This window comes from Heptranchias perlo, chromosome 39 (genome assembly GCF_035084215.1).
Source record: "Heptranchias perlo isolate sHepPer1 chromosome 39, sHepPer1.hap1, whole genome shotgun sequence".
Taxonomy (NCBI): domain Eukaryota; kingdom Metazoa; phylum Chordata; class Chondrichthyes; order Hexanchiformes; family Hexanchidae; genus Heptranchias; species Heptranchias perlo.
In genome coordinates this window covers 20,656,505-20,683,651 of record NC_090363.1, presented here as the reverse complement: position 1 = coordinate 20,683,651, position 27,147 = coordinate 20,656,505, and the positions used below count along the sequence as shown (strand labels likewise).

The 27,147-nt window shown below is 55.7% G+C and overlaps 1 protein-coding gene and 1 pseudogene across 1 annotated transcript in view; both read right to left on the bottom strand.

Annotated features, from left to right (window-relative positions):
* LOC137305262 (proteasome subunit beta type-8-like) overlaps positions 1-27,147 on the bottom strand; it is a 188,742-nt gene that overhangs the window by 100,100 nt on the left and 61,495 nt on the right. The window contains exon 2 of the mRNA XM_067974119.1: positions 2,183-2,327. Within this exon, the coding sequence (XP_067830220.1) occupies positions 2,183-2,327 (145 nt within the window). The remainder of the gene's footprint in view (positions 1-2,182; positions 2,328-27,147) is intronic.
* Positions 23,300-25,435, bottom strand: LOC137304956 (histone-lysine N-methyltransferase, H3 lysine-79 specific-like; annotated as a pseudogene).

Sequence of the window (27,147 nt, the reverse complement as noted above, 5' to 3'; positions counted from 1 at the left end):
GAAGTCGTGATCCTTAAAGGAGCCAGCTGTTTGAAGCTCACAATCTCTATGTGTTTGAAGGCAGGCAGTTGGAACCTCTCTCCATTCCCCCCAGTTTGTGAAACCAATAGTGATGAAATCGGCCATCTTCTTCGGGACTGCAAAATACTGTTTCTTAGAAAAGATGCAGGGGTAGGGAGGGGAATTCACACTTGAATCTCCGAAGGGAGGGCTCAGCAAAGCAAGTTTGCGAACCTCTGATCGAGATTATAGAATCATAGAATGGTTAGGGCACAGAAGGAGGTCATTCGGCCCATCGAGCCCAAGCTGGCTCTTTGTAAGAGCAATCCAGTTAGTCCCACCCATTCCCCCACTCTCTCCCTGTAGCCTGAAAATTTTTTCCCTTCAAATATTTATCCAATTCCTTTTTGAAGGCCACGATTGAATCTGCCTCCACCGCCCTTTCAGGCAGAACATTCCAGATCATAACCACTCATGTCACCTTTAGTTCTTTTGCCAATCACCTTAAATCTGTGTCCTCTGGTTCTCGACCCTTCCGCCAATGGGAACAGTTTCTCCTTATTTACTCTATCAAAACCCTTCATGATTTTGAACACCTCGATCAAATCTCCTCTCAACCTTCTCTGCTCCAAGGAGAACAACCCCAGCTTGTCCAGTCTATCCACATAACTGAAGTCCCTCATCCCTGGAACCATTCTAGTAAATCTCCTCTGCACCCTCTCTAAGGCCTTCACATCCCTCCTAAAGTACGGTGCCCAGAATTGGACACAATACTCCAGTTGTGGATGAACCAGTGTTTTATAAAGGTTCAACATAACTTCCTTGCTTTTGTACTCTATGCCTCTATTTATAAAGCCCAGGATCCCATAAACTTTCTCAACCTGTCCTGCCACCTTCAATGATTTGTGTACATACACCCCCAGGTCTCTCTGTTCCTGCACCCCCTTTAGAATTGTTCCCTTTAGTTTATATCGCCTCTCCTCATTCTTCCTGCCAAAATGTATCACTCCTCACTTGTCTGTATTAAATTTCATCTGCCACGTGCCCGCCCATTCCACCAGCCTGTCTATGTCCTCCTGAAGTCTATCACTATCCTCCTCATTGTTTTGAATGTGTCACTTCCAAGTTTTGTGTCATCTGCAAATTTTGAAATTGTGCCCTGTACACCCAAGTCCAAGTCATTAATATATATCAAGAAAAGCAGTGGTCCCAGCACTGACCCCTGGGGAACACCACTGTACACCTCCCTCCAGTCCGAAAAACATCCGTTCACCACTACTCTCTGTTTCCTGTCACTTAGCCAATTTCGTATCCATGCTGCTACTGCCCCTTTTATTCCATGGGCTTCAATCTTGATGATAAGCCTATTATGTGGCACTTTATCAAATGCCTTTTGACAGTCCATATACACATCAACCGCACTGCCCTCATCGACCCTCTCTGTTACCTCATCAAAAAACTCAATCAGATTAGTTAAACACAATTTACCTTTAATAAATCCATGCTGGCTTTCCTTTATTAATCCACACTTGTCTAAGTGACTGTTAATTCTGTCCCGGATTATCGTTTCTAAAAGTTTCCCCACCACTGAGGTTAAACTGACTGGCCTATAGTTGCCGGGTTTATCTTTACATCAAGGAGGATTGGAAGATTATGGCCAGTACCTCCACAATTTCCACCCTTACTTCCCTCAGCAACCTAGGATGGATCCCATCCGGACCGGGTGACTTATCGACTTTAAGCTCATGTTCCAGAGTAGGGTTTGAACCCATGCTCGGGCTCTGAGGAGAGGGTGCTCCATGCAGCCCTGGTACATTTGGTTTGAACCCATGCTCGGGCTCCATGGGGAGGGTGCTCCATGCAGCCCTGGTACATTTGGTTTGAACCCATGCTCGGGCTCCATGGGGAGGGTGCTCCATGCAGCCCTGGTACATTTGGTTTGAACCCATGCTCGGGCTCTGAGGAGAGGGTGCTCCATGCAGCCCTGGTACATTTGGTTTGAACCCATGCTCGGGCTCCATGGGGAGGGTGCTCCATGCAGCCCTGGTACATTTGGTTTGAACCCATGCTCGGGCTCCATGGGGAGGGTGCTCCATGCAGCCCTGGTACATTTGGTTTGAACCCATGCTCGGGCTCTGAGGGGAGGGTGTTCTATGCAGCCCTGGTACATTTGGCTACTTACTTATGTAGGAGCCCGCTGAAGCTCTGGAATCGACAGCAACCATGACTCCATGCTGAAACTTAAAAGCCAGAGTGGTTGTTCCGTGATGCAGTTTGATCTGTACTCGTTCCTCACCCTCAGTGTAAGCTTTAAGAAATGTCGCTGGCTGTAAAAAGATTAACATTAAAGAAACGTTTAGGTTTCCAGAGAGAATACAGACGTGGATCGAGACTCAGTAAAAGAGGACTGAAGCACAATTTTGCTCCCCCTAATAAAGGAAAAGCCCCTTCTTACATTGGAACATAAGAACAGGAGGAGGCCATTCAGCCCCTCGAGCCTGTTCCTCCATTCAATTGGATCAAGGCTGATCTGAACCACAACTCCATTTTCCCCCTTTGCTCCATATCCCTTGATGTCCTGACCCAACAAAAATCGATCAATCTCAGTTTTGAAAGCTCCAGTGAACCCCCAGAATGCTCAGCCTTTTGGGGGAGAGAGTTCCAGATTCCCACCACCCTTTGTGTGAAGAAATGCTTCCTGGTTTCACCCCTGAATGGCCTGGCTCGAATTTGAAGATTCCGTCCTCTTGTTCTTGTCTCCCCGACTGGACGAAGTAGTTTCTCCGTATCTACCCTATCAAATCCTTTTAACATTTTAAACACCCTCGATCAGATCACCCCTCAATCTTCTAAACTCGAGGGAATACAAGCCTCGTCTGTACAACCTGTCCTCGTAATTTAACCCTTTTAGCCCCGGGATCATTCTGGTGAATCTGGGCTGCACCCCCTCCAAGGCCAATCTATCCTTCCTGAGGTGCGGTGCCCAGAACTGAACACAGTCTCCAGATGTGGGCTGACCAGAGCTCTGCACAGCTGGAACATAACTTCCTCCCCTTTGTATTCCAGTCCCCGAGATAAAGGCCAACGTTCCATTAGCCTTTCCCAATCCTTTTTGTATCTCCACTGGCTTTTAATGATTTCTGTACTTGGACTCCCAAATCTCTCTGTTCCTCTCCAGTTCCTAGTTTCTCACCGTGTGGAAAATACTCTGATTTATCTTTCTTAGGTCTAAAGTCGATGACCTCACAATTTCCCACTTGAACTCCATTTGCCCCAGTTTTGCCCACTCACTTAATCTGTCTCTGTCCCTTCACAACTCCCTGCTCCCGCCTACACTATTTCCTGTCCCTCCTAATTTAGTGTCGTCAGTAAACTTGGATATCCAGCTCTCTATTCTTCATCCAAGTCATGACTAGTACAGATCCCTGGGGGACACCACTGGTCACATCCTGCCAATCAGAGGACATCCCCTTTCTCCCCACTCCCTGTCTCCAACCCCCTGACCAATTCCCGATCCAAGCCAATAGATTGCCTCCAATTCCATGCACTCTCATTTTTGTTAACAGTCTCTTACATGGAACTTTATCGAATACCTTAAATGGCCACAAAAATAATATCCACAGACACTCCCTTATCTACCACGTTAGTTACTGACACAAAAAAATCAACATGACTCACCCTTTACAAATCCACGCTGACTCTCAATGATCAGATCATGTTTGTCCAAATGTTCAGTTACTGTCCCAATAACAGATTCTAGAAACTTCTCCACAACTGACGTTAGACGAGAATTTCCTGGTTTATCTCTCCTACTCTTCTTAAATAATGGAGTGACATTATTTCCCAATCCAAGGGGACAATTCCTGAATCGAGAGTGTTTTGGAAGACCATGACGAACACATCAACAATTCCCTCACCGACTTCTTTTAATACCCTGGGCTGGAAGTCATCGGGTCCTGGGGATTTTTAATCTTTAATCTCAATAATTTCTCCATCACCATTTTTTCCTGATATTGAATCTAGTAAGTTCCTCCCTTTGATCTATTTTAAGTTTTCCCTGTATTCTGTACTTATTCCTCATCCTCTACAGTGAAATGGCTATTTAGTAAGTCCACTGGCTTCCAATCACAAGCTGAGAAAAGATTGTAAATCATACAATGAGAAAATAGAAAGGAAATCAAACACACGACTTCCGAGGTAAGAATTTCAACTGAAACACGAACTTGGTCCCTGGGCGGCTTTTATACTGAAGGTAAAAATGACCAACGATAATCCAATGCTGAAATCTACAACACACCCAGGAAACGGACAGTTTGGTGCCAGTCTAAATCACCTTCCACATCCTGTGGGATAGTTTACACGCGTGGCGTTAATGATTAACTAGTGCTTAACAAGGGGAATGATAAACTGTTTAAACAGCAGTTAATCTGGTTCCACGGTAGTAATGAATAAGTAGCATCAGGAGCCATAGTGACAGCCACAAGAGGCACATTTCGAGAAGTCGCTTCCTGTAATTCACTGTGGAATAAACATAAAAACAGAGAAGGCCTCGATTCTTCATCAGAACTCAATCTGTTCGTCCCTGAGCCTATGAGCATCTTGGTGTTGACAGTGACAAGGCACTGGAGGATGGGAACAAGGAACCGTTAATATTGGTCACTGTTACCCATACAACTGACCTGCTGAGGGACACCATGGGCAGGGGATATGTCAGCCATAAGAGGCAGCAACTATCACTATCCCAGAGGCTGTTGGAGGAGGGACTCGGATAACTGGGCCGAGCCACAGCCAACTTGTGCTTTTCTTTGCTTTCCCCCACTTCCTTCACTCCACCATTGGCGGCCGTGCCTTCAGCTGCCTTGGCCTTAAGCTCTGGAATTCCCTCCCTAAACCTCTCCGCCTATCTCTCCTCCTTTAAGATGCTCCTTCAAACCTACCTCTTGGACCAAGTTTCTGGTCACCTGTCCTAATATCTCCTTATGTGGATCAGTGTCAAATTTTATTTGATAATCGCTCCTGTGAAGCACCTTGGGACGTTTTACTACGTTAAAGGCACTGTATAAATGCAAGATGTTGTTGTTGGTGGTGTACCATTCTAGTAAATCTGCACTGCACTCCCTCCAAGGCCAATATATCCTTCCTAATGTCCACACCTGTCCACACATTCCACCTCTACCCAGGCACTGGACAAGAGAAAGACACACAAGGTACACAGCTCCTGTCCAGTCCAGGAGTGCCAGGATTTCCTGTCCTGGCCTGAGGGGCACGCATTGCCCAAGGTTGGCTCCTGGCAGGGCCCCTTACCAGCAGACGGGTCAGGAAATTTAAGTGCAGCTACAGGCCCCGCAGCGACATGTCAGGCCTTGGAGATCAGGGCCTTCGAACCGCTCAAGGGATCAGCAGCCTGAAGGCCCCGATTATATCCAGGAAAATGAAGAGTAACGGCTATGTTTCTCCGGCTTGCCAGCAGGACCTTGGTGATCTCTGGACCACAGTGCCAGGTAATGGGCCAATTCCACCCCTTACCCCAGGGAAGTCCTACAAATCCAGGGGCAACGTCAAGGGGTGGGGACTGGGTAGACCAGCTCTCTGACCAGCCTTGGACCAGGAGCAGCAAAATCAGCAGGAGACATTGCAGAGGGCCCAGAGACCCAATCCAGCACCTGGTGGGACTGAGGCCAAGCTGCACCCAGCCGAGGACTGGGCTGAGGGTGGGTATTAACCCCTGGGCCTTCCCACCGGGAGGCTTTAGGACACTTGGCAGCACATTTACCCACTGAGCCACCATCTGTCTAACTCTCGCAATGTCGTTAACTTTGTCCTTTACAGGTCGTTCTCCACACTCTGAAAAGAAAATGGACCAGGTGTTATCTGTGCTCACTCTCTGCGCTCACTCTCTGCTCTCACTCTCTGCGCTCTCACTCTCTGCTCTCTCACTCTCTGCTCTCACTCTCTGCTCTCACTCTCTGCGCTCTCACTCTCTGCGCTCTCACTCTCTGCTCTCTCACTCTCTGCTCTCACTCTCTGCTCGCTCACTCTCTGCTCGCTCACTCTCTGCTCTCACACTCTCTGCGCTCACTCTCTGCTCTCACTCTCTGCGCTCTCACTCTCTGCTCGCTCACTCTCTGCTCGCTCACTCTCTGCGCTCTCACTCTCTGCTCTCACACTCTGCTCTCACTCTCTGCGCTCTCACTCTCTGCGCTCTCACTCTCTGCGCTCTCACTCTCTGCGCTCTCACTCTCTGCGCTCTCACTCTCTGCGCGCACTCTCTGCTCTCACTCTCTGCTCTCACTCTCTCTGCTCTCACTCTCTGCTCTCACTCTCTGCTCTCACTCTCTGCGCTCTCACTCTCTGCGCTCACTCTCTGCTCTCACTCTATCTGCTCTCACTCACTGCTCTCTCACTCTCTGCTCTCACTCTCTGCTCTCACTCTCTGCTCTCACTCTCTGCTCTCACTCTCTGCGCTCTCACTCTCTGCGCTCTCACTCTCTGCGCTCTCACTCTCTGCGCTCTCACTCTCTGCGCTCTCACTCTCTGCTCTCACTCTCTGCTCTCACTCTCTGCTCTCACTCTCTGCTCTCACTCTCTGCTCTCACTCTCTGCTCTCACACTCTGCTCTCACTCTCTGCTCTCACTCTCTGCTCTCACTCTCTGCTCTCACACACTCTGCTCTCACTCTCTGCTCTCACACTCTGCGCTCTCACTCTCTGCTCTCACTCTCTGCTCTCACTCTCTGCTCTCACACTCTGCTCTCACTCTCTGCTCTCACTCTCTGCTCTCACTCTCTGCGCTCTCACTCTCTGCTCTCACTCTCTGCGCTCTCACTCTCTGCGCTCTCACTCTCTGCGCTCTCACTCTCTGCGCTCTCACTCTCTGCGCTCTCACTCTCTGCGCTCTCACTCTATGCGCTCTCACTCTATGCGCTCTCACTCTCTGCTCTCACTCTCTGCGCTCTCACTCTCTGCTCTCACTCTCTGCTCTCACTCTCTGCTCTCACACTCTGCTCTCACTCTCTGCTCTCACTCACTGCGCTCTCACTCTCTGCTCTCATTCTCTGCTCTCACACTAAGCGCTCTCACTCACTGCTCTCACTCTCTGCGCTCTCACTCTCTGCGCTCTCACTCTCTGCGCACTCACTCTGCTCTCTCACTCTCTGCGCTCTCACTCTCTGCTCTCACTCTCTGCGCTCTCACTCTCTGCGCTCTCACTCTCTGCGCTCTCACTCTCTGCGCTCTCACTCTCTGCGCTCTCACTCTCTGCGCTCTCACTCTATGCGCTCTCACTCTATGCGCTCTCACTCTCTGCTCTCACTCTCTGCGCTCTCACTCTCTGCGCTCTCACTCTCTGCTCTCACTCTCTGCTCTCACACTCTGCTCTCACTCTCTGCTCTCACTCACTGCGCTCTCACTCTCTGCTCTCATTCTCTGCTCTCACACTAAGCGCTCTCACTCACTGCTCTCACTCTCTGCGCTCTCACTCTCTGCGCTCTCACTCTCTGCGCACTCACTCTGCTCTCTCACTCTCTGCGCTCTCACTCTGCTCTCTCACTCTCTGCGCTCTCACTCTCTGCTCTCACTCTCTGCGCTCTCACTCTCTGCGCTCTCACTCTCTGCTCTCTCACTCTCTGCGCTCTCACTCTCTGCGCTCTCACTCTCTGCTCTCACTCTCTGCGCTCTCACTCTCTGCTCTCACACTCTCTGCTCTCACTCTCTGCGCTCTCACTCTCTGCGCTCTCACTCTCTGGTCTCACACTCTCTGCTCTCACTCTCTGCGCTCTCACTCTCTGCTCTCACTCTCTGCACTCTCACTCTCTGCGCTCTCACTCTCTGCGCTCTCACTCTCTGCGCTCTCACTCTCTGCGCTCTCACTCTCTGCGCTCTCACTCTCTGCGCTCTCACTCTCTGCGCTCTCACTCTCTGCGCTCTCACTCTCTGCTCTCACTCTCTGCGCTCTCACTCTCTGCGCTCTCACTCTCTGCTCTCACTCTCTGCGCTCTCACTCTCTGCTCTCACTCTCTGCTCTCACACTCTGCTCTCACTCTCTGCGCTCTCACTCTCTGCTCTCACACTCTCTGCTCTCACACTCTCTGCTCTCACACTCTCTGCTCTCACTCTCTGCGCTCTCACTTTCTGCGCTCTCACTCTCTGCTCTCATTCTCTGCTCACACTCTGCGCTCTAACTCTCTGCTCTCACTTTCTGCGCTCTCACTCTCTGCTCTCACTCTCTGCGCTCTCACTCTCTGCTCTCACTCTCTGCGCTCTCACTCTCTGCGCTCTCACTCTCTGCGCTCTCACTCTCTGCGCTCTCACTCTCTGCGCTCTTACTCTCTGCGCTCTCACTCTCTGCTCTCACTCTCTGCGCTCTCACTCTCTGCGCTCTCACTCTCTGCTCTCTCACTCTCTGCGCTCTCAACCTCTGCGCTCACTCTCTGCTCTCTCACTCTCTGCGCTCTCACTCTCTGCGCTCTCACTCTCTGCGCTCTCACTCTCTGCGCTCTCACACTCTGCGCTCTCACTCTCTGCGCTCTCACTCTCTGCTCTCACTCTCTGCGCTCTCACTCTCTGCTCTCACTCTCTGCGCTCTCACTCTCTGCGCTCTCACTCTGCGCTCACTCTCTGCTCTCACTCTCTGCGCTCTCACTCTCTGCTCTCACACTCTGCTCTCACTCTCTGCGCTCTCACACTCTGCGCTCTCACTCTCTGCTCTCACTCTCTGCGCTCTCACTCTCTGCGCTCTCACTCTCTGCTCTCACTCTCTGCGCTCTCACTCTCTGCGCTCTCACTCTCTGCGCTCTCACTCTCTGCGCTCTCACTCTCTGCGCTCTCACTCTCTGCGCTCACTCTCTGCTCTCACTCTCTGCTCTCACTCTCTGCGCTCTCACTCTCTGCTCTCACTCTCTGCACTCTCTGCTCTCTCACTCTCTGCGCTCTCACTCTCTGCGCTCTCACTCTCTGCGCTATCACTCTCTGCGCTATCACACTCTGCGCTCTCACACTCTGCGGCTCACTCTCTGCTCTCACTCTCTGCTCTCACTCTCTCTGCGCTCTCTCTCTCTGCGCTCACTCTCTCTGCGCTCACTCTCTCTGCGCTCACTCTCTCTGCGCTCTCACTCTCTGCGCTCTCACTCTCTGCGCTCTCACTCTCTGCGCTCTCACTCTCTGCGCTCTCACTCTCTGCTCTCACACTCTGCGCTCTCACTCTCTGCTCTCACTCTCTGCGCTCTCACTCTCTGCGCTCTCACTCTCTGCGCTCTCACTCTCTGCGCTCTCACTCTCTGCGCTCTCACTCTCTGCTCTCACACTCTGCGCTCTCACTCTCTGCTCTCACTCTCTGCGCTCTCACTCTCTGCGCTCTCACTCTCTGCGCTCTCACTCTCTGCGCTCTCACTCTCTGCGCTCACTCTCTGCTCTCACTCTCTGCGCTCTCACTCTCTGCGCTCTCACAATCTGCGCTCTCACTCTCTGCTCTCACTCTCTGCGCTCTCACTCTCTGCGCTCTCACTCTCTGCGCTCTCACTCTCTGCGCTCACTCTCTGCTCTCTCTCTCTGCGCTCACTCTCTCTGCGCTCACTCTCTCTGCGCTCTCACTCTCTGCGCTCTCACTCTCTGCGCTCTCACTCTCTGCGCTCTCACTCTCTGCGCTCTCACTCTCTGCTCTCACACTCTGCGCTCTCACTCTCTGCTCTCACTCTCTGCGCTCTCACTCTCTGCGCTCTCACTCTCTGCGCTCTCACTCTCTGCGCTCTCACTCTCTGCGCTCTCACTCTCTGCTCTCACACTCTGCGCTCTCACTCTCTGCTCTCACTCTCTGCGCTCTCACTCTCTGCGCTCTCACTCTCTGCGCTCTCACTCTCTGCGCTCTCACTCTCTGCGCTCACTCTCTGCTCTCACTCTCTGCGCTCTCACTCTCTGCGCTATCACTCTCTGCGCTATCACACTCTGCGCTCTCACACTCTGCGGCTCACTCTCTGCTCTCACTCTCTGCGCTCTCACTCTCTGCGCTCTCACTCTCTGCGCTCTCACTCTCTGCTCTCTCACTCTCTGCGCTCTCAACCTCTGCGCTCACTCTCTGCTCTCTCACTCTCTGCGCTCTCACTCTCTGCGCTCTCACTCTCTGCGCTCTCACTCTCTGCGCTCTCACTCTCTGCGCTCTCACACTCTGCGCTCTCACACTCTGCGCTCTCACTCTCTGCGCTCTCACTCTCTGCTCTCACTCTCTGCGCTCTCACTCTCTGCTCTCACTCTCTGCGCTCTCACTCTCTGCGCTCTCACTCTGCGCTCACTCTCTGCTCTCACTCTCTGCGCTCTCACTCTCTGCTCTCACACTCTGCTCTCACTCTCTGCGCTCTCACACTCTGCGCTCTCACTCTCTGCTCTCACTCTCTGCGCTCTCACTCTCTGCGCTCTCACTCTCTGCTCTCACTCTATGCGCTCTCACTCTCTGCGCTCTCACTCTCTGCGCTCTCACTCTCTGCGCTCTCACTCTCTGCGCTCTCACTCTCTGCGCTCACTCTCTGCTCTCACTCTCTGCTCTCACTCTCTGCGCTCTCACTCTCTGCTCTCACTCTCTGCACTCTCTGCTCTCTCACTCTCTGCGCTCTCACTCTCTGCGCTCTCACTCTCTGCGCTATCACTCTCTGCGCGATCACACTCTGCGCTCTCACACTCTGCGGCTCACTCTCTGCTCTCACTCTCTGCTCTCACTCTCTCTGCGCTCACTCTCTCTGCGCTCACTCTCTCTGCGCTCTCACTCTCTGCGCTCTCACTCTCTGCGCTCTCACTCTCTGCGCTCTCACTCTCTGCGCTCTCACTCTCTGCTCTCACACTCTGCGCTCTCACTCTCTGCTCTCACTCTCTGCGCTCTCACTCTCTGCGCTCTCACTCTCTGCGCTCTCACTCTCTGCGCTCTCACTCTCTGCTCTCACACTCTGCGCTCTCACTCTCTGCTCTCACTCTCTGCGCTCTCACTCTCTGCGCTCTCACTCTCTGCGCTCTCACTCTCTGCGCTCTCACTCTCTGCTCTCACTCTCTGCACTCTCACTCTCTGCGCTCTCACACTCTGCGCTCTCACTCTCTGCTCTCACTCTCTGCGCTCTCACTCTCTGCGCTCTCACTCTCTGCGCTCTCACTCTCTGCGCTCTCACTCTCTGCGCTCACTCTCTGCTCTCTCTCTCTGCGCTCACTCTCTCTGCGCTCACTCTCTCTGCGCTCTCACTCTCTGCGCTCTCACTCTCTGCGCTCTCACTCTCTGCGCTCTCACACTCTGCGCTCTCACTCTCTGCTCTCACTCTCTGCGCTCTCACTCTCTGCGCTCTCACTCTCTGCGCTCTCACTCTCTGCGCTCTCACTCTCTGCGCTCACTCTCTGCTCTCTCTCTGCGCTCACTCTCTCTGCGCTCACTCTCTCTGCGCTCTCACTCTCTGCGCTCTCACTCTCTGCGCTCTCACTCTCTGCGCTCTCACTCTCTGCGCTCTCACTCTCTGCTCTCACACTCTGCGCTCTCACTCTCTGCTCTCACTCTCTGCGCTCTCACTCTCTGCGCTCTCACTCTCTGCGCTCTCACTCTCTGCGCTCTCACTCTCTGCTCTCACACTCTGCGCTCTCACTCTCTGCTCTCACTCTCTGCGCTCTCACTCTCTGCGCTCTCACTCTCGGCGCTCTCACTCTCTGCGCTCTCACTCTCTGCGCTCTCACTCTCTGCGCTCACTCTCTGCTCTCACTCTCTGCGCTCTCACTCTCTGCTCTCACTCTCTGCACTCTCTGCTCTCTCACTCTCTGCGCTCTCACTCTCTGCGCTCTCACTCTCTGCGCTCTCACTCTCTGCGCTATCACACTCTGCGCTCTCACACTCTGCGGCTCACTCTCTGCTCTCACTCTCTGCTCTCACTCTCTCTGCGCTCTCTCTCTCTGCGCTCACTCTCACTGCGCTCACTCTCTCTGCGCTCTCACTCTCTGCGCTCTCACTCTCTGCGCTCTCACTCTCTGCGCTCTCACTCTCTGCGCTCTCACTCTCTGCGCTCTCACTCTCTGCGCTCTCACTCTCTGCTCTCACACTCTCTGCTCTCACACTCTGCGCTCACACTCTGCTCTCACACTCTGCGCTCTCACACTCTGCTCTCTCACTCTCTGCTCTCACACTCTGCGCTCACTCTCTCTGCGCTCACTCTCTGCTCTCACTCTCTGCGCTCTCACTCTCTGCTCTCTCACTCTCTGCTCTCACTCTCTGCGCTCTCACTCTCTGCGCTCTCACTCTCTGCGCTCTCACTCTCTGCGCTCTCACTCTCTGCGCTCTCACTCTCTGCTCTCACTCTCTGCGCTCTCACTCTCTGCTCTCACTCTCTGCGCTCTCACTCTCTGCGCTCTCACTCTCTGCGCTCTCACTCTCTGCTCTCACTCTCTGCGCTCTCACACTCTGCGCTCTCACACTCTGCGGCTCACTCTCTGCTCTCACTCTCTCTGCTCTCTCTCTCTCTGCGCTCACTCTCTCTGCGCTCACTCTCTCTGCGCTCTCACTCTCTGCGCTCTCACTCTCTGCGCTCTCACTCTCTGCTCTCACACACTCGGTGCTCACTCTCTGCGCTCACTCTCTCTGCGCTCACTCTCTCTGCGCTCACTCTCTCTGCGCTGACTCTCTGCTCTCACACACTCGGTGCTCACTCTCTGCGCTCACTCTCTCTGCGCTCACTCTCTCTGCGCTCACTCTCTCTGCGCTCACTCTCTCTGCGCTCTCACTCTCTGCGCTCTCACTCTCTGCGCTCTCACTCTCTGCGCTCTCACTCTCTGCGCTCTCACTCTCTGCTCTCACTCTCTGCGCTCTCACTCTCTGCGCTCACTCTCTGCTCTCACACTCTCTGCGCTCTCACTCTCTGCTCTCTCACTCTCTGCGCTCTCACTCTCTGCGCTCTCACTCTCTGCTCTCACACTCTGCTCTCACTCTCTGCTCTCACTCTCTGCGCTCTCACTCTCTGCGCTCTCACTCTCTGCTCTCACACTCTGCTCTCACTCTCTGCGCTCTCACACTCTGCGCTCTCACACTCTGCGCTCTCACTCTCTGCTCTCACTCTCTGCGCTCTCACTCTCTGCGCTCACTCTCTGCTCTCACTCTCTGCTCTCACTCTCTGCGCTCTCACTCTCTGCTCTCACTCTCTGCACTCTCTGCTCTCTCACTCTCTGCGCTCTCACTCTCTGCGCTCTCACTCTCTGCGCTATCACTCTCTGCGCTATCACACTCTGCGCTCTCACACTCTGCGCTCTCACACTCTGCGCTCTCACACTCTGCGGCTCACTCTCTGCTCTCACTCTCTGCTCTCACTCTCTCTGCGCTCTCTCTCTCTGCGCTCACTCTCTCTGCGCTCACTCTCTCTGCGCTCTCACTCTCTGCGCTCTCACTCTCTGCGCTCTCACTCTCTGCGCTCTCACTCTCTGCGCTCTCACTCTCTGCTCTCACACTCTGCGCTCTCACTCTCTGCTCTCACTCTCTGCGCTCTCACTCTCTGCGCTCTCACTCTCTGCGCTCTCACTCTCTGCGCTCTCACTCTCTGCGCTCACTCTCTGCTCTCACTCTCTGCGCTCTCACTCTCTGCTCTCACTCTCTGCACTCTCTGCTCTCTCACTCTCTGCGCTCTCACTCTCTGCGCTCTCACTCTCTGCGCTCTCACTCTCTGCGCTATCACTCTCTGCGCTATCACACTCTGCGCTCTCACACTCTGCGGCTCACTCTCTGCTCTCACTCTCTGCTCTCACTCTCTCTGCGCTCTCTCTCTCTGCGCTCACTCTCTCTGCGCTCACTCTCTCTGCGCTCTCACTCTCTGCGCTCTCACTCTCTGCGCTCTCACTCTCTGCGCTCTCACTCTCTGCTCTCACACTCTCTGCTCTCACACTCTGCGCTCACACTCTGCTCTCACACTCTGCGCTCTCACACTCTGCTCTCTCACTCTCTGCTCTCACACTCTGCTCTCACACTCTGCGCTCACTCTCTCTGCGCTCACTCTCTGCTCTCACTCTCTGCGGTCTCACTCTCTGCTCTCTCACTCTCTGCTCTCACTCTCTGCGCTCTCACTCTCTGCGCTCTCACTCTCTGCGCTCTCACTCTCTGCGCTCTCACTCTCTGCGCTCTCACTCTCTGCTCTCACTCTCTGCGCTCTCACTCTCTGCTCTCACTCTCTGCGCTCTCACTCTCTGCGCTCTCACTCTCTGCGCTCTCACTCTCTGCTCTCACTCTCTGCGCTCTCACTCTCTGCGCTCTCACACTCTGCGCTCTCACACTCTGCGGCTCACTCTCTGCTCTCACTCTCTCTGCGCTCTCTCTCTCTGCGCTCACTCTCTCTGCGCTCACTCTCTCTGCGCTCTCACTCTCTGCGCTCTCACTCTCTGCGCTCTCACTCTCTGCTCTCACACACTCGGTGCTCACTCTCTGCGCTCACTCTCTCTGCGCTCACTCTCTCTGCGCTCACTCTCTCTGCGCTGACTCTCTGCTCTCACACACTCGGTGCTCACTCTCTGCGCTCACTCTCTCTGCGCTCACTCTCTCTGCGCTCACTCTCTCTGCGCTCTCACTCTCTGCGCTCTCACTCTCTGCGCTCTCACTCTCTGCGCTCTCACTCTCTGCTCTCACTCTCTGCTCTCACTCTCTGCGCTCTCACTCTCTGCGCTCAGTCTCTGCTCTCACACTCTCTGCGCTCTCACTCTCTGCGCTCTCACTCTCTGCTCTCTCACTCTCTGCGCTCTCACTCTCTGCGCTCTCACTCTCTGCTCTCACACTCTGCTCTCACTCTCTGCGCTCTCACTCTCTGCGCTCTCACTCTCTGCGCTCTCACTCTCTGCTCTCACACTCTGCTCTCACTCTCTGCGCTCTCACACTCTGCGCTCTCACTCTCTGCTCTCACTCTCTGCGCTCTCACTCTCTGCGCTCTCACTCTCTGCGCTCTCACTCTCTGCTCTCACTCTCTGCGCTCTCACTCTCTGCGCTATCACTCTCTGCGCTCTCACTCTCTGCGCTCTCACACTCTGCTATCACTCTCTGCTCTCTCACTCTCTGCGCTCACTCTCTGCTCTCACTCTCTGCGCTCTCACTCTCTGCTCTCACTCTCTGCACTCTCATTCTCTGCGCTCTCACTCTCTGCGCTCTCACTCTCTGCGCTCTCACTCTCTGCGCTCTCACTCTCTGCTCTCACACTCTCTGCTCTCACACTCTGCGCTCACACTCTGCTCTCACACTCTGCGCTCTCACACTCTGCTCTCTCACTCTCTGCTCTCACTCTCTGCTGTCACTCTCTGCGCTCTCACTCTCTGCGCTCTCACACTCTGCGCTCTCACACTCTGCGGCTCACTCTCTGCTCTCACTCTCTCTGCGCTCTCTCTCTCTGCGCTCACTCTCTCTGCGCTCACTCTCTCTGCGCTCTCACTCTCTGCGCTCTCACTCTCTGCGCTCTCACTCTCTGCTCTCACACACTCGGTGCTCACTCTCTGCGCTCACTCTCTCTGCGCTCACTCTCTCTGCGCTCACTCTCTCTGCGCTCACTCTCTGCTCTCACACACTCGGTGCTCACTCTCTGCGCTCACTCTCTCTGCGCTCATTCTCTCTGCGCTCACTCTCTCTGCGCTCTCACTCTCTGCGCTCTCACTCTCTGCGCTCTCACTCTCTGCGCTCTCACTCTCTGCGCTCTCACTCTCTGCGCTCTCACTCTCTGCGCTCTCACTCTCTGCGCTCTCACTCTCTGCTCTCACTCTCTGCGCTCTCACTCTCTGCGCTCACTCTCTGCTCTCACACTCTCTGCGCTCTCACTCTCTGCGCTCTCACTCTCTGCTCTCTCACTCTCTGCGCTCTCACTCTCTGCGCTCTCACTCTCTGCTCTCACACTCTGCTCTCACTCTCTGCTCTCACTCTCTGCGCTCTCACTCTCTGCGCTCTCACTCTCTGCTCTCACGCTCTGCGCTCTCACTCTCTGCTCTCACTCTCTGCGCTCTCACTCTCTGCGCTCTCACTCTCTGCTCTCACTCTCTGCGCTCTCACTCTCTGCGCTCTCACTCTCTGCGCTCTCACTCTCTGCGCTCTCACTCTCTGCGCTCTCACACTCTGCTATCACTCTCTGCTCTCTCACTCTCTGCGCTCACTCTCTGCTCTCACTCTCTGCGCTCTCACTCTCTGCTCTCACTCTCTGCACTCTCATTCTCTGCGCTCTCACTCTCTGCGCTCTCACTCTCTGCGCTCTCACTCTCTGCGCTCTCACTCTCTGCTCTCACACTCTGCGCTCACACTCTGCTCTCACACTCTGCGCTCTCACACTCTGCGCTCTCACACTCTGCTCTCTCACTCTCTGCTCTCAATCTCTGCTCTCACACTCTGCGCTCACACTCTGCGCTCACTCTCTGCTCTCACTCTCTCTGCGCTCACTCTCTCTGCGCTCACTCTCTCTGCGCTCTCACTCTCTGCGCTCTCACTCTCTGCGCTCTCACTCTCTGCGCTCTCACTCTCTGCGCTCTCACTCTCTGCGCTCTCACTCTCTGCGCTCTCACACTCTGCTATCACTCTCTGCTCTCTCACTCTCTGCGCTCACTCTCTGCTCTCACTCTCTGCGCTCTCACTCTCTGCTCTCACTCTCTGCACTCTCATTCTCTGCGCTCTCACTCTCTGCGCTCTCACTCTCTGCGCTCTCACTCTCTGCGCTCTCACTCTCTGCGCTCTCACTCTCTGCTCTCACACTCTGCGCTCACACTCTGCTCTCACACTCTGCGCTCTCACACTCTGCTCTCTCACTCTCTGCTCTCAATCTCTGCTCTCACACTCTGCGCTCACACTCTGCGCTCTCTCTCTGCTCTCACTCTCTCTGCGCTCACTCTCTCTGCGCTCACTCTCTCTGCGCTCTCACTCTCTGCGCTCTCACTCTCTGCGCTCTCACTCTCTGCGCTCTCACTCTCTGCGCTCTCACTCTCTGCGCTCACTCTCTCTGCGCTCTCACTCTCTGCACTCTCACTCTCTGCTCTCACACTCTCTGCTCTCACTCTCTGCGCTCTCACTCTCTGCTCTCACACTCTCTGCTCTCACTCTCTGCGCTCTCACTCTCTGCTCTCACTCTCTGCGCTCTCACTCTCTGTGCTCTCACTCTCTGCGCTCTCACTCTCTGCGCTCTCACTCTCTGCGCTCTCACTCTCTGCGCTCTCACTCTCTGCGCTCTCACTCTCTGCGCTCTCACTCTCTGCGCTCTCACTCTCTGCTCTCACTCTCTGCGCTCTCACTCTCTGCTCTCACTCTCTGCGCTCTCACTCTCTGCGCTCTCACTCTCTGCTCTCATTCTCTGCTCTCACTCTGCGCTCTAACTCTCTGCTCTCACTCTCTGCGCTCTCACTCTCTGCGCTCTCACTCTCTGCTCTCACTCTCTGCGCTCTCACTCTCTGCTCTCACTCTCTGCGCTCTCACTCTCTGCGCTCTCACTCTCTGCGCTCTCACTCTCTGCGCTCTCACTCTCTGCGCTCTCACTCTCTGCTCTCACTCTCTGCGCTCTCACTCTCTGCTCTCTCACTCTCTGCTCTCTCACTCTCTGCGCTCTCACTCTCTGCGCTCACTCTCTGCTCTCTCACTCTCTGCGCTCTCACTCTCTGCGCTCTCACACTCTGCGCTCTCACTCTCTGCGCTCTCACTCTCTGCGCTCTCACTCTCTGCGCTCTCACTCTCTGCGCTCTCACTCTCTGCGCTCTCACTCTCTGCGCTCTCACTCTCTGCGCTCACTCTCTGCGCTCACTCTCTCTGCGCTCACTCTCTCTGCGCTCACTCTCTCTGCGCTGACTCTCTGCTCTCACACACTCGGTGCTCACTCTCTGCGCTCACTCTCTCTGCGCTCACTCTCTCTGCGCTCACTCTCTCTGCGCTCTCACTCTCTGCGCTCTCACTCTCTGCGCTCTCACTCTCTGCGCTCTCACTCTCTGCGCTCTCACTCTCTGCTCTCACTCTCTGCGCTCTCACTCTCTGCGCTCACTCTCTGCTCTCACACTCTCTGCGCTCTCACTCTCTGCTCTCTCACTCTCTGCGCTCTCACTCTCTGCGCTCTCACTCTCTGCTCTCACACTCTGCTCTCACTCTCTGCTCTCACTCTCTGCGCTCTCACTCTCTGCGCTCTCACTCTCTGCTCTCACACTCTGCTCTCACTCTCTGCGCTCTCACACTCTGCGCTCTCACACTCTGCGCTCTCACTCTCTGCTCTCACTCTCTGCGCTCTCACTCTCTGCGCTCACTCTCTGCTCTCACTCTCTGCTCTCACTCTCTGCGCTCTCACTCTCTGCTCTCACTCTCTGCACTCTCTGCTCTCTCACTCTCTGCGCTCTCACTCTCTGCGCTCTCACTCTCTGCGCTATCACTCTCTGCGCTATCACACTCTGCGCTCTCACACTCTGCGCTCTCACACTCTGCGCTCTCACACTCTGCGGCTCACTCTCTGCTCTCACTCTCTGCTCTCACTCTCTCTGCGCTCTCTCTCTCTGCGCTCACTCTCTCTGCGCTCACTCTCTCTGCGCTCTCACTCTCTGCGCTCTCACTCTCTGCGCTCTCACTCTCTGCGCTCTCACTCTCTGCGCTCTCACTCTCTGCGCTCTCACTCTCTGCACTCTCACTCTCTGCTCTCACACTCTGCGCTCTCACTCTCTGCTCTCACTCTCTGCGCTCTCACTCTCTGCGCTCTCACTCTCTGCGCTCTCACTCTCTGCGCTCTCACTCTCTGCGCTCACTCTCTGCTCTCACTCTCTGCGCTCTCACTCTCTGCTCTCACTCTCTGCACTCTCTGCTCTCTCACTCTCTGCGCTCTCACTCTCTGCGCTCTCACTCTCTGCGCTATCACTCTCTGCGCTATCACTCTCTGCGCTATCACACTCTGCGCTCTCACACTCTGCGGCTCACTCTCTGCTCTCACTCTCTGCTCTCACTCTCTCTGCGCTCTCTCTCTCTGCGCTCACTCTCTCTGCGCTCACTCTCTCTGCGCTCTCACTCTCTGCGCTCTCACTCTCTGCGCTCTCACTCTCTGCGCTCTCACTCTCTGCTCTCACACTCTGCGCTCACACTCTGCTCTCACACTCTGCGCTCTCACACTCTGCTCTCTCACTCTCTGCTCTCACACTCTGCTCTCACACTCTGCGCTCACTCTCTCTGCGCTCACTCTCTGCTCTCACTCTCTGCGGTCTCACTCTCTGCTCTCTCACTCTCTGCTCTCACTCTCTGCGCTCTCACTCTCTGCGCTCTCACTCTCTGCGCTCTCACTCTCTGCGCTCTCACTCTCTGCGCTCTCACTCTCTGCTCTCACTCTCTGCGCTCTCACTCTCTGCTCTCACTCTCTGCGCTCTCACTCTCTGCGCTCTCACTCTCTGCGCTCTCACTCTCTGCTTTCACTCTCTGCGCTCTCACTCTCTGCGCTCTCACACTCTGCGCTCTCACACTCTGCGGCTCACTCTCTGCTCTCACTCTCTCTGCGCTCTCTCTCTCTGCGCTCACTCTCTCTGCGCTCACTCTCTCTGCGCTCTCACTCTCTGCGCTCTCACTCTCTGCGCTCTCACTCTCTGCTCTCACACACTCGGTGCTCACTCTCTGCGCTCACTCTCTCTGCGCTCACTCTCTCTGCGCTCACTCTCTCTGCGCTGACTCTCTGCTCTCACACACTCGGTGCTCACTCTCTGCGCTCACTCTCTCTGCGCTCACTCTCTCTGCGCTCACTCTCTCTGCGCTCTCACTCTCTGCGCTCTCACTCTCTGCGCTCTCACTCTCTGCGCTCTCACTCTCTGCGCTCTCACTCTCTGCGCTCTCACTCTCTGCTCTCACTCTCTGCTCTCACTCTCTGCGCTCTCACTCTCTGCGCTCAGTCTCTGCTCTCACACTCTCTGCGCTCTCACTCTCTGCGCTCTCACTCTCTGCTCTCTCACTCTCTGCGCTCTCACTCTCTGCGCTCTCACTCTCTGCTCTCACACTCTGCTCTCACTCTCTGCGCTCTCACTCTCTGCGCTCTCACTCTCTGCGCTCTCACTCTCTGCTCTCACACTCTGCTCTCACTCTCTGCGCTCTCACACTCTGCGCTCTCACTCTCTGCTCTCACTCTCTGCGCTCTCACTCTCTGCGCTCTCACTCTCTGCGCTCTCACTCTCTGCTCTCACTCTCTGCGCTCTCACTCTCTGCGCTATCACTCTCTGCGCTCTCACTCTCTGCGCTCTCACACTCTGCTATCACTCTCTGCTCTCTCACTCTCTGCGCTCACTCTCTGCTCTCACTCTCTGCGCTCTCACTCTCTGCTCTCACTCTCTGCACTCTCATTCTCTGCGCTCTCACTCTCTGCGCTCTCACTCTCTGCGCTCTCACTCTCTGCGCTCTCACTCTCTGCTCTCACACTCTCTGCTCTCACACTCTGCGCTCACACTCTGCTCTCACACTCTGCGCTCTCACACTCTGCTCTCTCACTCTCTGCTCTCACTCTCTGCTGTCACTCTCTGCGCTCTCACTCTCTGCGCTCTCACACTCTGCGCTCTCACACTCTGCGGCTCACTCTCTGCTCTCACTCTCTCTGCGCTCTCTCTCTCTGCGCTCACTCTCTCTGCGCTCACTCTCTCTGCGCTCTCACTCTCTGCGCTCTCACTCTCTGCGCTCTCACTCTCTGCTCTCACACACTCGGTGCTCACTCTCTGCGCTCACTCTCTCTGCGCTCACTCTCTCTGCGCTCACTCTCTCTGCGCTCACTCTCTCTGCGCTCACTCTCTGCTCTCACACACTCGGTGCTCACTCTCTGCGCTCACTCTCTCTGCGCTCATTCTCTCTGCGCTCACTCTCTCTGCGCTCTCACTCTCTGCGCTCTCACTCTCTGCGCTCTCACTCTCTGCGCTCTCACTCTCTGCGCTCTCACTCTCTGCGCTCTCACTCTCTGCGCTCTCACTCTCTGCGCTCTCACTCTCTGCGCTCTCACTCTCTGCTCACACTCTCTGCGCTCTCACTCTCTGCGCTCACTCTCTGCTCTCACACTCTCTGCGCTCTCACTCTCTGCGCTCTCACTCTCTGCTCTCTCACTCTCTGCGCTCTCACTCTCTGCGCTCTCACTCTCTGCTCTCACACTCTGCTCTCACTCTCTGCTCTCACTCTCTGCGCTCTCACTCTCTGCGCTCTCACTCTCTGCTCTCACGCTCTGCGCTCTCACTCTCTGCTCTCACTCTCTGCGCTCTCACTCTCTGCGCTCTCACTCTCTGCTCTCACTCTCTGCGCTCTCACTCTCTGCGCTCTCACTCTCTGCGCTCTCACTCTCTGCGCTCTCACTCTCTGCGCTCTCACTCTCTGCGCTCTCACACTCTGCTATCACTCTCTGCTCTCTCACTCTCTGCGCTCACTCTCTGCTCTCACTCTCTGCGCTCTCACTCTCTGCTCTCACTCTCTGCACTCTCATTCTCTGCGCTCTCACTCTCTGCGCTCTCACTCTCTGCGCTCTCACTCTCTGCGCTCTCACTCTCTGCTCTCACACTCTGCGCTCACACTCTGCTCTCACACTCTGCGCTCTCACACTCTGCGCTCTCACACTCTGCTCTCTCACTCTCTGCTCTCAATCTCTGCTCTCACACTCTGCGCTCACACTCTGCGCTCACTCTCTGCTCTCACTCTCTCTGCGCTCACTCTCTCTGCGCTCACTCTCTCTGCGCTCTCACTCTCTGCGCTCTCACTCTCTGCGCTCTCACTCTCTGCGCTCTCACTCTCTGCGCTCTCACTCTCTGCGCTCTCACACTCTGCTATCACTCTCTGCTCTCTCACTCTCTGCGCTCACTCTCTGCTCTCACTCTCTGCGCTCTCACTCTCTGCTCTCACTCTCTGCACTCTCATTCTCTGCGCTCTCACTCTCTGCGCTCTCACTCTCTGCGCTCTCACTCTCTGCGCTCTCACTCTCTGCTCTCACACTCTGCGCTCACACTCTGCTCTCACACTCTGCGCTCTCACACTCTGCTCTCTCACTCTCTGCTCTCAATCTCTGCTCTCACACTCTGCGCTCACACTCTGCGCTCTCTCTCTGCTCTCACTCTCTCTGCGCTCACTCTCTCTGCGCTCACTCTCTCTGCGCTCTCACTCTCTGCGCTCTCACTCTCTGCGCTCTCACTCTCTGCGCTCTCACTCTCTGCGCTCTCACTCTCTGCGCTCACTCTCTCTGCGCTCTCACTCTCTGCACTCTCACTCTCTGCTCTCACACTCTCTGCTCTCACTCTCTGCGCTCTCACTCTCTGCTCTCACACTCTCTGCTCTCACTCTCTGCGCTCTCACTCTCTGCTCTCACTCTCTGCGCTCTCACTCTCTGCGCTCTCACTCTCTGCGCTCTCACTCTCTGCGCTCTCACTCTCTGCGCTCTCACTCTCTGCGCTCTCACTCTCTGCGCTCTCACTCTCTGCGCTCTCACTCTCTGCGCTCTCACTCTCTGCTCTCACTCTCTGCGCTCTCACTCTCTGCTCTCACTCTCTGCGCTCTCACTCTCTGCGCTCTCACTCTCTGCTCTCATTCTCTGCTCTCACTCTGCGCTCTCACTCTCTGCGCTCTCACTCTCTGCTCTCTCACTCTCTGCTCTCTCACTCTCTGCGCTCTCACTCTCTGCGCTCACTCTCTGCTCTCTCACTCTCTGCGCTCTCACTCTCTGCGCTCTCACACTCTGCGCTCTCACTCTCTGCGCTCTCACTCTCTGCGCTCTCACTCTCTGCGCTCTCACTCTCTGCGCTCTCACTCTCTGCGCTCTCACTCTCTGCGCTCACTCTCTGCTCTCACACTCTCTGCGCTCTCACTCTCTGCGCTCTCACTCTCTGCGCTCACTCTCCGCTCTCACACTCTCTGCGCTCTCACTCTCTGCGCTCTCACTCTCTGCTCTCACTCTCTGCGCTCTCACTCTCTGCGCTCTCACTCTCTGCTCTCACACTCTCTGCTCTCACACTCTCTGCGCTCTCACTCTCTGCGCTCTCACTCCCTGCGCTCTCACTCTCTGCGCTCTCACTCTCTGCTCTCACTCTCTGCGCTCTCACTCTCTGCGCTCTCACTCTCTGCGCTCTCACTCTCTGCGCTCTCACTCTCTGCGCTCTCACTCTCTGCGCTCTCACTCCCTGCGCTCTCACTCTCTGCGCTCTCACTCTCTGCTCTCAAACTCTGCGCTCACACTCTGCTCTCACACTCTGCGCTCTCACACTCTGCTCTCTCACTCTCTGCTCTCTCACTCTCTGCTCTCACACTCTGTGCTCACACTCTGCGCTCACTCTCTCTGCGCTCACTCTCTGCTCTCACTCTCTGCGCTCTCACTCTCTGCTCTCTCACTCTCTGCTCTCTCACTCTCTGCTCTCTCACTCTCTGCTCTCTCACTCTCTGCTCTCTCACTCTCTGCTCTCACTCTCTGCGCTCTCACTCTCTGCGCTCTCACTCTCTGCGCTCTCACTCTCTGCTCTCACTCTCTGCGCTCTCACTCTCTGCGCTCTCACTCTCTGCGCTCTCACTCTCTGCGCTCTCACTCTCTGCGCTCTCACTCTCTGCGCTCTCACACTCTGCGCTCTCACACTCTGCGCTCTCACACTCTGCGGCTCACTCTCTGCTCTCACTCTCTCTGCGCTCTCTCTCTCTGCGCTCACTTTCTCTGCGCTCACTCTCTCTGCGCTCTCACTCTCTGCGCTCTCACTCTCTGCGCTCTCACTCTCTGCTCTCACACACTCGGTGCTCACTCTCTGCGCTCACTCTCTCTGCGCTCACTCTCTCTGCGCTCACTCTCTCTGCGCTCACTCTCTCTGTGCTCACTCTCTCTGCGCTCACTCTCTCTGCGCTCACTCTCTCTGCGCTCACTCTCTCTGCGCTCTCACTCTCTGCGCTCTCACTCTCTGCGCTCTCACTCTCTGCACTCTCACTCTCTGCTCTCACTCTCTGCGCTCACTCTCTGCTCTCACACTCTCTGCGCTCTCACTCTCTGCGCTCTCACTCTCTGCTCTCTCACTCTCTGCTCTCACACTCTGCTCTCACTCTCTGCTCTCACTCTCTGCGCTCTCACTCTCTGCGCTCTCACTCTCTGCGCTCTCACTCTCTGCGCTCTCACTCTCTGCGCTCTCACTCTCTGCTCTCACACCCTGCTCTCACTCTCTGCGCTCTCACACTCTGCACTCTCACTCTCTGCTCTCACTCTCTGCGCTCTCACTCTCTGCGCTCTCATTCTCTGCTCTCACTCTCTGCGCTCTCACTCTCTGCGCTCTCACTCTCTGCGCTCTCACACTCTGCTATCACTCTCTGCGCTCTCACTCTCTGCGCTCACTCTCTGCTCTCACTCTCTGCTCTCACTCTCTGCTCTCACTCTCTGCGCTCACTCTCTGCGCTCTCACTCTCTGCTCTCACTCTCTGCGCTCTCACTCTCTGCGCTCTCACTCTCTGCTCTCACACCCTGCTCTCACTCTCTGCGCTCTCACACTCTGCACTCTCACTCTCTGCTCTCACTCTCTGCGCTCTCACTCTCTGCGCTCTCATTCTCTGCTCTCACTCTCTGCGCTCTCACTCTCTGCGCTCTCACTCTCTGCGCTCTCACACTCTGCTATCACTCTCTGCGCTCTCACTCTCTGCGCTCACTCTCTGCTCTCACTCTCTGCTCTCACTCTCTGCTCTCACTCTCTGCGCTCACTCTCTGCGCTCTCACTCTCTGCTCTCACTCTCTGCTCTCACTCTCTGCGCTCTCACTCTCTGCGCTCTCACTCTCTGCGCTCTCACTCTCTGCGCTCTCACTCTCTGCGCTCTCACTCTCTGCGCTCTCACTCTCTGCTCTCACACTCTACGCTCACACTCTGCTCTCACACTCTGCTCTCACACTCTGCGCTCTCACACTCTGCTCTCTCACTCTCTGCTCTCACTCTCTGCTCTCACACTCTGCGCTCACACTCTGCGCTCACTCTCTCTGCGCTCACTCTCTCTGCGCTCACTCTCTGCGCTCACTCTCTCTGCGCTCACTCTCTCTGCGCTCACTCTCTCTGCGCTCTCACTCTCTGCGCTCTCTCTCTCTGCGCTGTCACTCTCTGCGCTCTCACTCTCTGCGCTCTCACTCTCTGCTCTCACTCTCTGCTCTCACTCTCTGCACTCTCACTCTCTGCGCTCTCACTCTCTGCGCTCTCACTCTCTGCGCTCTCACTCTCTGCGCTCTCACTCTCTGCGCTCTCACTCTCTGCGCTCTCACTCTCTGCGCTCTCACTCTCTGCTCTCACACTCTGCGCTCACACTCTGCGCTCACACTCTGCGCTCTCACACTCTGCTCTCTCACTCTCTGCTCTCACTCTCTGCTCTCACACTCTGCACTCACACTCTGCGCTCACTCTCTCTGCGCTCACTCTATCTGCGCTCACTCTATCTGCGCTCACTCTCTGCTCTCACTCTCTCTGCGCTCACTCTCTCTGCGCTCACTCTCTCTGCGCTCACTCTCTCTGCGCTCTCACTCTCTGCGCTCTCTCTCTCTGCGCAGTCACTCTCTGCGCTCTCACTCTCTGCGCTCTCACTCTCTGCGCTCACTCTCTCTGCGCTCACTCTCTCTGCGCTCACACTCTCTGCGCTCACTCTCTCTGCGCTCACTCTCTCTGCGCTCACTCTCTGCTCTCACACACTCGGTGCTCACTCTCTGCGCTCACTCTCTCTGCGCTCACTCTCTCTGCGCTCTCACTCTCTGCGCTCTCACTCTCTGCGCTCTCACTCTCTGCGCTCTCACTCTCTGCGCTCTCACTCTCTGCTCTCACACACTCTGCGCTCTCACTCTCTGCGCTCTCACTATCTCTGCGCTCTCACTCTCTGCGCTCTCACTCTCTGCTCTCGCACACTCTGCGCTCGCACACTGTGCGCTCTCACACTCTCCGCTCTCACTCTCTGCGCTCTCACTCTCTCTGCGCTCTCACTCTCTCTGCGCTCTCACTCTCTCTGCGCTCACTCTCTCTGCGCTCTCACTCTCTGCTCTCACACACTCGGTGCTCACTCTCTGCTCTCTCACTCTCTGCGCTCTCACTCTCTGCGCTCTCACTCTCTGCGCTCTCACTCTCTGCGCTCTCACTCTCTGCGCTCTCACTCTCTGCGCTCTCACTCTCTGCGCTCTCACTCTCTGCGCTCTCACTCTCTGCGCTCTCACTCTCTGCGCTCTCACTCTCTGCGCTCACTCTCTCTGCTCTCACACACTCGGTGCTCACTCTCTGCGCTTACACACTCGGTGGTCACTCTCTGCTCTCACTCTCTGCGCTCTCACTCTCTGCGCTCTCACTCTCTGCGCTCTCACTCTCTGCTCTCTCACTCTCTGCTCTCACACACTCGGTGCTCACTCTCTGCGCTCACACACTCGGTGGTCACTCTCTGCTCTCACTCTCTGCGCTCTCACTCTCTGCGCTCACTCTCTCTGCGCTCACTCTCTCTGCGCTCTCACTCTCTGCGCTCTCACTCTCTGCGCTCTCACTCTCTGCGCTCTCACTCTCTGCGCTCTCACTCTCTGCGCTCTCACTCTCTGCGCTCTCACTCTCTGCGCTCTCACTCTCTGCGCTCACTCTCTCTGCGCTCACTCTCTCTGCGCTCACTCTCTGCTCTCACACACTCGGTGCTCACTCTCTGCGCTCACACACTCGGTGGTCACTCTCTGCGCTCTCACTCTCTGCGCTCTCACTCTCTGCTCTCACTCTCTGCGCTCTCACTCTCTGCGCTCTCAATCTCTGCGCTCTCACTCTCTGCGCTCTCACTCTCTGCGCTCTCACTCTCTGCGCTCTCACTCTCTGCGCTCTCACTCTCTGCGCTCTCACTCTCTGCGCTCTCACTCTCTGCGCTCTCTGCGCTCTCACTCTCTGCGCTCTCACTCTCTCTGCGCTCACTCTCTCTGCGCTCACTCTCTCTGCGCTCACTCTCTGCTCTCACACACTCGGTGCTCACACTCCGCTCTCACTCTCTGCGCTCTCACTCTCTCTGCGCTCTCACTCTCTCTGCGCTCACTCTCTCTGCGCTCACTCTCTCTGCGCTCACACACTCGGTGCTCACACTCTGCTCTCACTCTCTGCGCTCACTCTCTGCGCTCACTCTCTGCGCTCACTCTCTGCGCTCACTCTCTGCGCTCACTCTCTGCGCTCACTCTCTGCTCTCACTCCCTGCTCTCACTCTCTGCTCTCACTCTCTGCTCTCACACTCTGCGCTCACACT